General features: G+C 44.7%; 1 protein-coding gene across 1 annotated transcript in view; it reads right to left on the bottom strand.

Moving 5' to 3' along the window:
• The window catches only part of col9a3 (collagen, type IX, alpha 3), a 187264-nt gene that overhangs the window by 65545 nt on the left and 110288 nt on the right, over positions 1-11431 (bottom strand). The window contains exon 22 of the mRNA XM_059652715.1: positions 9938-9991. Coding sequence (XP_059508698.1) covers positions 9938-9991 — 54 coding nt within the window. The remainder of the gene's footprint in view (positions 1-9937; positions 9992-11431) is intronic.

Below are 11431 nucleotides of genomic sequence, written 5' to 3'. Positions count from 1 at the left end.
CGTCCCTGCCTCCCTAACCTGTTCTTCTTCTCACCTATCCCCCCTCCCACCTCAAGCCACACCTCCATTTCCTACCTACTAACCTCATCCCACCTCCTTGATCTGTCCATCCTCCCTGGACTGACCTAACTCCACTCTACCTCCCCACCTACACGCACCTCTACTGGCTCCATCCCCGCTTCTTTGACCTGTCTGTATCCTCTCACCCTAGCTGCTCCTTTATCCATCTTCTACCTATTTCTCTCTATTTATTTCAGAACCCTCTTCCCCTCCCCTATTTCTGAAGAAGGGTCCAGACCCGAAACGTCAGCTTTTCTGCTCTCCTGTGATGTTGCTTGGCCTGCTGTGTTCCTCCAGCTCTACACCTTTTTATCTCAGATTAAAGGTTAGTTGGGTTATCATCCGTCATAGGGAAAATGTTAGAAGCTATTATTAAAGAATTAGAACAGGGCTCTTAAAATGTTCAAATTGATCAGGCAGAACTGATTAAATTTATGAAAGGGACATCATTTTTAACACATTCGTTGGAATTTTTTGATGAAGTAACATGCCTTAGCCAAGGGGGAATCAGAAGATGTATTGAGATTTACAGAAGATTATTGTGGAAATTAAAAGCATACAGGTAACATACTGGCATGGATATAATACTGGCTGGCAAACAGGAAGCAGCTGTTGAAATAACACGGTGTGAGGCTGGATGAACACAGCAGGCCAAGCAGCATAGAGGAAGGCTGACGTTTTGGGTCAAGTCGAAATGTCAGCCTTCCTGCTCCTCTGATGCTGCTTGGCCTGCTGTGTTCATCCAGCTTCACACTGTTTTATCTCAGATTCTCCAGCATGTGCAGTCCCTACTATCTCTGTAGCAGTTGTTGAAATAAATGTGTTGTTTTCTGGTGGGCAAGATGGAACACATAGTGTGCCACAGGGATCAGTGTCAAGGCTGCAATTGTTTATAATTTGCATAAATGACTTGTATGAAGGGACCAAAGGTAAGTTAGCTAACTTTGTTAGTGATATGGAAAGTAGGTTGCAAGAGGATGTTAGGAGGCTACAAAGGAATGTAGACAGATGAAGTAAATGAAGAAATTGTCAATAGTATGTAAGATGGGAAAATGTGTAATTGTCTGTTTTGGTAAGAAGAATAAAAAGAAACATATTATCTATACGGTGAGAGGTTGCTGAGCTCTGAGATGGAGGGCGATCTGACTGTCCTAGTGCATAAGTTGCAAAAATATTAGTACAATAAGGTACAGCAAGTAATGAGAAAAGCCAATAGAATGTTCTTGTTGATTGCGAGGTTCTGCCTCAGTTATACACAGCACCGGTGAGACTGCACCGGGAGTACCACGTACAGTGCTGGTCACCTTGTTTATGCAAGGATTGGGTGAAAGCAGGCAATTGCAACTCAACAATGATGACCATTTGAAGAGCTTGTAGTGCAGGCATGATGGGCCAAATGGTATCATTCTGCAATGTAACATTTCTGTGATGGAAATGTATTGAAAACATTTCAGAGAAGGTTTACTAGACTAATATCTGTATGGGTGGTGTTACAAGGAAAGATTGGACAGGCAAGGCTTGGAAGGGAAAGAGGAGACATCATTGAAACATATGAGAGATTTTGAGGAGTCTTGGCAGGGTGCGTATGGAGAGGATGTTTTATCCTTTGGGAGATTTAGAACTAGGGGTCACTTGAACTGGAAGTTGTCCATTTAAGACAGAGACAATGAGAATTTTTTTTTTCTCAGAGAGATGTGAGTCTTTGGAATTCTTTTCCTCAAAGGGAGGTGGAAGCAGACTCCCTGAAGATTGTTAATGCAGAGGCAGATAGATTCTTGGTAAGCAGGTAGAAGTGAAATGGGATGGCAATGTGGAGTCATCAGCTTAGCCATGGTCATATGGAATGGTGAGCAGCTTTTGAGTGGTCTATTCCTGCTCTTAATCTAATGTAATTGGAATGGCGATATACTTCCAAGCCAGGATGGTGTGTTTGGAGGGGAAGTTGCTGGTTGTGATGTTCCCATTTATCTCCTGCCCTTGTCTTCCTAGATGGTACAAGTTATGGTTTGATGCTGCTGTCATAGGAGCCTTGTTGAGTTGCTGGCTTTCCATTTGTGGTCTATTATTGCATTCAGATTGAAAAATGTCACCTCCTTTTGTGTTGATGTGGGGCGTATTGAGAATGTAAGTTTTCATCAGTCTTCCAGTTATAATCATGTGATTGTGAATCTAGGGCAGATGAGGATCTCATGGGATTATTGCTAGACTATTAATCCAGAGACACTCTGGGAACCTGAGTTCGAATCCCACCATGGGAAATTTGGATTCAATAAAAATCTGGAATTAAGAATCTAACGATGACCACAAAGCTGTTGCCAATTATTGAAAAAAAAACCCCACCTGGTCATGAATGAAAATAAACTGTCGCCTTTACCTGGTTTAGTTTACACGTGACTCCAGACCCACCGTAATGTGATTGAGCCTTTGGGCAATCAGGGGTGGAGAATAAATGCTGGCCTAGTCAGTGATGCCCAAAACCTGTGAATGAATTAAAGAAAAACAATATGACGGGAAAAGGGGAATGCATCATTGGATGTGAGGCACTGGGCGCATTTGGGGAGCTTCTACTGGTGTAACTAAACCTATAGCCTATACTCCTAGCAGAGTGACTGTGCGTGGTGCCTAAAGAGCCAGATATGGTCATCTCCTTCAGCTTCACCAACCCCTGAGCACTCAGATTTCCACCAGTTCTGACCTTTGATGTTTCATTGGTTTTGAGCCTTCCATTATGGGCCACTCTACCTTCAAGTGCTGTGGCCCTGAACTCTCACCATCACTTCCTTCATGATGCTCCTTGAAGCCTATCTCTTTGACCAACTCTCTGGTCCCCTGTTCCTTTATGACTTTACATGGCTTGATGTTTAATTTTGTTCGATTCTGCCCTGCGGGTTGCAGAGGTTTGGGCGGGGGGGGGGGGGGGGGAGCGGTGGTGAGGTGGGGGAGCGATATTGTACTGGATGGAATGTGCCATTTGAAGGCAAAAGGTTCTTGTTCTTCAGAATGGGCCTCTCCGATCTTTCAGGAACTGCCTCTGGGTTGCTGCCGATTCTGCAAGGAATTTGCAGCTGCTTCACCTTCCATGAGGTCACCAGTCCATTTCAGCAGAATGCTAGGTTTTGAATGGAGGTCTGTGTCAGTCAGTTCTCACTGCAACTCTTGTATTCCAGCAAAAAAAAACCCCGCACTGGAGCTGTACAAATGTCAGTCCATGGATATTCCAGGGAATTGCTGAGTCTTGTGTACACAAGGTGTACAATGAGCCTTTGAGAACACGAGTGAGAGAGGGAGCCAAACAGAGGAGCTAGCTATTCTAACATCCTGCATTAATGAAAAACTTTGCTGCAAAAAGCAGACAAATGCATTTCAGGTGTGGAAGGCAGTTTCTCTCACTATAATAGCATAAACTGACACGGCGACCCTTGGCTCTATCCCATTAACCAGGGCTTGGAGGGAAATAGAGAGAGATCTGAGGAAAGATGGAAAGGGAGATTTGTATTTAAACTCGCTGCTTTTAATTTAAGCAGATTCAATTGTAATTATTAAAGGAACATTTGTTGAATACTTGCAACAGAAGAAGTTGCAGAGTTTTGTGAATTTAAACCAACTCGATACAACATTTAAAGGGTTGGTAAGGGACTGATGGAACAAATGGTCTCCTTCCCTCTTGTAATTTATGGCAGAGAAAGTGGTAATGAGAAAGAGGATGTACAAAGTTTCAAAGCTAAAGGGATTGGGGGAAGAGTTAGGGAGAAAGGACAATAGGGGCATGGGAAAGGAAAGACAGAAGGATCATTCAGGATGAAGAGAAAGACAATAAAATGTGAGGCTGGATGAACACAGCAGGCCAAGCAGCATCTCTACTGTGTTCATCCAGCCTCACATTTTATTATCTTGGAATCTCCAGCATCTGCAGTTCCCATTATCTCTGAAGAGAAAGACAATTTGGAGATGACAGTATGTGGGTGAGTTAGAGAAGAGAAACTGAACGGAAGGGAAGAAGTAGTGGCACGGTGGCTCAGTGGTTAGCACTGCCAACTCACAGCGCCAAGCACGCGGTTCGATTCCTGCCTCGGGTGACTGCCCGTGTGGAGTTTGCACATTCTCCCTGTGTCTGCGTGGGTTTCCTCCGGGTGCTCCAGTTTCCTCCCACAGTCCAAAGATGTGCAGGCCAGGTGGATTGGCCTTGGGAAATTGGCCATAGTGTTCCAGGGATGTGTAGAGTAGGTGGTGGGTCTGGGGATTGGTGTGGACTTGTTGGGCTGAAGGGCCCGTTCTCTGTAGGGATTCTATGAAGTAAAGCTGAATATGGCAAGTAGGGAAGAGACTGAGGAGAGGGATAAATGGAAGGAGAGTGAAATGGGATGAGACTGGGATTGAGACCCTGAGATTGTGTGAGAAAGGGGAAAAGAGAACGAGGGATGGGAAAAAATTCCCTGGGAGTGAGAATGGAAGTGGCAGCAGAGGAAAAATAAGTGAGCAGAGCAGAATGGTTTGAGGGGATGTTTTGTCAGAAGGAGGAGTGAGGGCGAAGAATGTGAAGAAGGTATGGAGAATGAGGAGAAGAGACAGCGATGATGGGAAAAAAACAAAAGGATATGTTGTAAAGACAAGAGCTTCAGGATAAGAAGGAAAGTGACGGAGAGATTGGGGTTGGACAGGAGGAATGGAGAGAGGTATAGAAAAGGTGAAGGAGTAGGAGAGGAGATAAAGGCATTCTTCGTCAAACACAGAACATGATTTAATCGCAGTCAGACCTGGTGCCAGGACAGTAAATAGGGTGACAGGGTCATGTTGATTATTGGTAGGTCCATGCTGACTCACCCAGTCTGTTGTGAAATGGCTCCAACCTCAGGACCACCTTTTATTAAAATCTCTCCACCGTGTTTCTCATTTTCAACAGTGACTGCAGTTTGAAAGCGTTTACTTGGCTGTGAAATGTTAGGACAGTGCAAAGTCATGATAGCAAAGCAGGAATAGCTGGTTAGTAACCTGGAGAATGAAGGCAAATTCTAACATGGCAACGAGGAAATTTAAACCAATCATCAAGACCATCCAGGTTATTGTAAAAGCCCACCTTGTTTCCAAATCTCGTTTGGTGAAGGAAACCTGACTATGTCTGGCCCTTCATATAACTTGAGGACCACAGCAATGTGGTTTACATTTAATGACCAAACAGTCAGGTCTGAAGAATAATTAGGGATGGGGAATAAATGCTAAGGCTTCCAGAAATGTCCATATCCTGTGAATGAATAAAGAATTTGTACATGCATTCTAAAGCATTTATATGTATATATACTCACGCGCACACACACGCACACAGACACATTCACACACATACACACACATGCACGTTCAGGCACACACACACACACTCTCACAGACACACACATAAACACACATTCTCACAGACACAGACACATATGTATGCACACACACACACACACACACACACAGACACACACACACACACACACACACACACAGAGAAAGACATGTACACACACAGAAGCACAAACATGAACTGTAGTGATTGTAACGAGGTCAGCCAGGTGGACCTCATAGAATGTTGTTAATGTGGTCCAATCAGGGAGCCCTGGCTGACAGATATAAATTGGAGTGTCAGGGTTTCTGTTCACTCTGAGAGCTGGCTCTATGGGAACTGGATCAGTGTCAAGGACTCGCCGCATATAAATAAAGGGTTAAATGGTGACGTGAGAAAAGCATGCTCCTGAAGAAATTTGCCCACAACGGTCATCTTTGAGTTGGGATAAACATTTCTGGCATCGTGCTGCTATTTAGGAAGCTTGGGTCATTCAATCCTGCCATCGAAGGCTGTGCCCAGTATGCGGAAACAATGCAGTACTTTTTCCAGGAAAATGATATTGGGGCAGATGAATATCAACATGATAGCTTGTGCACTCACAGCTTTTTTGGTTATTAGGGGTGTAACTTTCCCTGAGGTACCAGATACTAAAACATTTCAAGATTGACAGATTTAGTTCATGAATATTGTGACCCCAAATCTTCTCTAACTCTGAGACAGTATCAATTTAAATCAGCAATTCAAGAACCGGGGGAATCCATATCAGGATATTTGACTAGTTTAAGACAACTGACAGAGCCATGTGATTTTGATTTAACCTTTAATGACATGCTGAGGGACTGTTTGGAATATGGGATTAATGACATAACCATGCAAAAATGCCTGTTGGCTGAAGCTCAGCTGGGCTTCCAACAGGCGCTACAACTGGCTTCATCATTAGAAAATGCGGGAAGTAGAGAATATGAGTTACAGGGTATTCCAATGGAAGTGGACACCCTCTCCAGGCCCACTGAGCTTGGAGAGCACCACTTGAGTGAAGGCAATTATATAGTCTCACTCAGGATATATCCTGAACAGAGCGACTTGAGGTTGGCCCACAGCAAAACCCCAAAACAGCCAGGCTTTGGCCAAAAGCTTAACATTTTCTTGAGGATCTGGCCTGACAAGCCATTGTAGTTGCTGCTGGTATGTGGGCTCCAGATAGCAAAATAATCCAACTAGACTTAAATTGAGTAAGAAAACTCATGGCCCAGCATCCAGGGCAGTGCACACCCTGGAAAGTCCACCTAGGTCTGGTTGGGAACAGGTAAATTGCTTAGCATCATCCAAATCAGAACCAATCAAAATAAACATCTGGTTAATCGTCACCCGGTTCTAATGGAGGTCAATACCCCCACGACCATTTCAGTGATTACAGAACCAGCCTTTAGCACAATTTACTCTGGACTCCAACCCTTAATTTTGCACCAGACCTTGGCTGGACTGAGAACCTGTACTAGGGAACCTTTACAGATGAAGGGTACAACTTTAGTTCCGGTCTCTTATGAGAAGTAGCTGGTTCAGTTACCACTGATTATAGTAAAAGGCTCTGGCCCAAGGTTGATGGAGTGAAATTGGTGGAGAAAGATTGATCTAGATTGGCTCAATTTTTTTTGATTAGCAAATGGCTGCCCGTGTGAAGTCCTGGAAAATTTTCAGGAAGGTCTAGGAGTTATCAAAGCAGGCATAGCCACCTTTGACATAGTCCTTAGACATTTCTCTAAGGCGAGCATAACCTTAGAGGGAAAAATGTGTGTTCCAGGCACCCCAAGTGACCTACCTGGGCTACAGAGTCAACAAGATTGGGTTACACCTGTTGGAAGGTAAAGTGAGGGCGATCAAAGGTGCCCCGGGCTCCCATGTCTGTACTAGAGCTTAGGCCTTTCCCTGCGCTGGTGAGTTATTACAGACAGTTCACACATGATCTGGCCTCCATCCTGGCACCGCTGCATCAACTTTTACAGGGTCAGCTTTGGAAATAGCTTTCAGAGAAGTGAAGAAACAGCTATCGCCCTCTAAGGTGCTGGCACTGTATGATCCCAAGCAAGATCTTGTATTGACATGCGATACCTCACCGTACGGCATCGGAATAGATTGAGCTCATAGGTGGCCCAATGGAGAGGAACACCCAACAGCGAATGCATTCAGGACTTTGGCTAATGCAGAGCGTAAGTACGCCCAGATAGCGAAGGAAGGTTTGGTGATCATATTTGGAGTCAGAAAGTTTCACCAATACCTTTACAGATGTAAATTTGTGATAACAGCGGACCACAAACCCCTGCGAGCTCTATTTAAAGAGGACAGGGTAGTGCCGCCAATAATTTAAGGCTCTATTCAGCAGTGAGCTCTAATACTGAGTGCAATAATTACAATTTGGAACACTGTCTCACTGGCACCTGTAATACTAACATTGGAAGAGTACATGATGGTTTTAAATTTTCAGGAAATCCCTCCAGTCACAGCTGTCAATACCAGACTCTGGGCGCAGAAAGACCTGGTCCTGGCCAACCTGAAACAGCTGGTGATGATGGGGGAAACCAAGGGGCCGTCACAGCCAGAACTAGAACCTTTCTGGACCCAGAGAGACCAGGTCACAGCAGGGGATGGTCTGTTACTATGGGGAGTAAGGGGGATTGTCCTGAGCAAAGGTCACTGCCAGATTCTGGCTTAATGCCACCAGGATCATCCAGGGGGTTTCCCAAATGAAGATATTGGTGAGAAGTTTTGTCTGGTGGCCAGGATTGGATGCAGGCAAAGTACATTGGTGGGGCAGTGCCCAGAGTGCCAACAAGGAAAGAAATTACAACCAGCAACTCTCCCACATTCGTGGGAATGGCTGACTAAACCCTATACTTGGTTACATGGTGGCTCAGTGGTTGCACTGCTGTCTGGGTTCAATCCCACCCTTACGCAACTGTATTTGTGGAGTTTGCATATTCTACTGGTTTCTTCCCACAGCCTAAAGACGTGCAAATTAGGTGGATTGTTCATGATAAATTATCCACTGTGTTCAGGGATGCGTAGGTTAGGTGCATTGGCTTTGGGAAATGCAGGGTTACAAGATCGGGTGGGACGATAGGTCTGGGTGGAAAGCTGTTTGGAAGGTTGGTGTGGCCTTGTTAGGCCAAAGGGCCCGTTTCCACTGTAGGGATTCTAAATCTGCTCATCAACTATGCAGATCCTTTCATGGGCTCAATGATCTTAGTCATTGTGGACACCCACTCAAAATGATTGGATATGCATAGAGTTCATTCATCAAACACAGAGACGATGATGGAAAATCTACATGCATCTTTGTAGTACACAGGGTCCCGGAAGTGTTGGCCACAGATAATGGGCTATTGTTTACCAATATTTCCTAAACTCGAATGGTATTCAAACATATAAGGCCATCTCCATGTCATCCACCATCCAATGTTTGGCAGAAAGAGCACTACAAATTTTGAAAGTCGTCTTAAAGAAAGAGTCGACAGTTTCACTCGATTCCAAACTGTCCCAGTTCCTATTTGATTCTAGGACCAACCCTCATGAAACTACAGGGGTAGCTCCAGCAGAGTTGATAATGGGGGAGAAGATGCTCCATTAGGTTCCATCTGATCTCTATGCACCTGGGGAGGAGGGTGAAACAGCATCAGGGATGCTAATGCCAAACACAACACTCCACTCAGCGAGAGAGGTAGTTTACTTCAGAAGACTAAGTTTGCTGCAGGAATAATGGGAGTGGCCCTGCATGGGTAAGGGGCATGGTTGATGCAGGGACAGGTTACATTACATATAAAGTTTGGGTAGGTGAGATGGTCCTGAACAAGAAAGTGGACCATGTGTAAATAAAGGGTGACTTGGTGATGGGATACCAGTCTCCAGTGGAGTTATTTCACACAGACACACAGGCAGAGACACATGCCCACTTAGTCACTGACAGACATTGACACAGGCATCTGAGAACACAGACACAGAGATATACACAGATTTATAGTGATATTTGATTCTGTTGTTGCTAATCACACTCCCTTTAGATCTATCTTTCATGTCTTTAATTGTTGCTTGAGTTGCAGCCCTTTCTGTTTGAATTTCAGATTTCTAGCAGTAGCGGTATTCTGTGTTTGTGATGCTCCAGTGGGATGGGAAGCTGAGTACTTCATCCAGTTCCAGCATATTGGGATGTGCCCGTGATACAGTGGCAGGAGGCTAGGAGCTATTGGCACTTCTACACTCTGATGCACTGGGCTCATCCACAGCAGCAAGAGATCCAGTTCTATCCCTGGGAGGAATCTTGGGAAACCTGGATCATTACAGGGAGGTGGATACTACGTTACAGAGGCTCCAAGGTCTTGGTTCTAATTTTTATACCACCTCTAGAACAGGAAATGCAGCTTTGTGGATACCTTCAAGATCAATTGGGTAATGAACCCTTGAGAAATGGGCTACTGATCATAATTGCAGACACATGGGACAAACACCAAGCTGGGCAGAAGCCACTTTTAACCTTAAGACTCTGTCTTTATATTCACTTACATCAACTCCTCTTGGTCCACGCTCTCCCATCATTCCAGAGTCTCCCAAAGGTCCCTTTGAAATGAAAATATTAAACAATTAAACCATTAAAGCAAAGGCTGTATTGTAGCTGCAGGTAATTCCAGTAGTGAATCAATACAGGCAAACATAACATTGGGCCAGTACAGACAAAACTGGCACTCAATCTGTACAGATAAACTTGGTGTGATGCAATACGGTTAAAAGCAGCAGGAAGTCAGTCAATGGGAAGGCACTATCAGCTGTTAGATGGAGATGACTGGTGCTACTTCAGCCTGAGGGCCAGAGCACCTCAGATAAAGGGAGAGATTGAGAAGGAGACTTTTCTGCAGTAACACCAGCTAGTGGGGGAATTGAACCCACACAGAGGTGTTACTCGACAGTGTAAACCAGCCATCCAGTCAACTGAGCTAAACAACCCTGACTAAGGCAACATGTGTAAACAAACACATGCAAAGCAAACTCTGAATCAGTCCAGGCAAACATGATTGTGACTAATCTTGGTAGGCCAGGGAATAACTCAGTACAGTTAAACTGGAAAGCAACTCAGTACAGGTAAACGGAACAGTCACTCAGTACAGGTAAACTGGACAGTCACTCAGTACAGGTAAATGGAACAGTCACTCAGTACAGGTAAACTGGACAGTCACTCAGTACAGGTAAATGGAACAGTGACTCAGTACAGGTAAACTGGACAGTGACTCAGTACAGGTAAACGGAACAGTCAGTCAGTACAGGTAAACGGAACAGTCACTCAATACAGGTAAACTGGACAGTGACTCAGTACAGGTAAACGGAACAGTCACTCAGTACAGGTAAACGGAACAGTCAGTCAGCACAGGTAAAGGGAACAGTCACTCAGTACAGGTAAATGGAACAGTAACGCAGTACAGGTAAACGGGACAGTCACTCAGTACAGGTAAACTGGACAGTGACTCAGTACAGGTAAACTGGACAGTCACTCAGTACAGGTAAACGGAACAGTGACTCAGTACAGGTAAACGGAACAGTCACTCAGTACAGGTAAACGGAACAGTCACTCAATACAGGTAAACTGGACAGTGACTCAGTACAGGTAAACTAGACAGTCACTCAGTACAGGTAAACGGAACAGTCACTCAATACAGGTAAACGGAACAGTCACTCAGTACAGGTAAACTGGACAGTGACTCAGTACAGGTAAAGGGAACAGTCACTCAGTACAGGTAAACGGAACAGTCACTCAGTACAGGTAAACGGGACAGTCACTCAGTACAGGTAAACTGGACAGTCACTCAGTACAGGTAAACGGAACAGTGACTCAGTACAGGTAAACTGGACAGTGACTCAGTACAGGTAAACTGGACAGTGACTCAGTACAGGTAAAGGGAACAGTCACTCAGTACAGGTAAATGGAACAGTCACTCAGTACAGGTAAACTGGACAGTCACTCAGTACAGGTAAAGGGAACAGTCACTCAGTACAGGTAAACTGGAC

This window comes from Stegostoma tigrinum, chromosome 19, assembly GCF_030684315.1.
Source record: "Stegostoma tigrinum isolate sSteTig4 chromosome 19, sSteTig4.hap1, whole genome shotgun sequence".
NCBI lineage: Eukaryota > Metazoa > Chordata > Chondrichthyes > Orectolobiformes > Stegostomatidae > Stegostoma > Stegostoma tigrinum.
The sequence above is the reverse complement of the archived record's forward strand: the minus strand, read 5'-3'. Positions and strand labels throughout refer to the sequence as shown.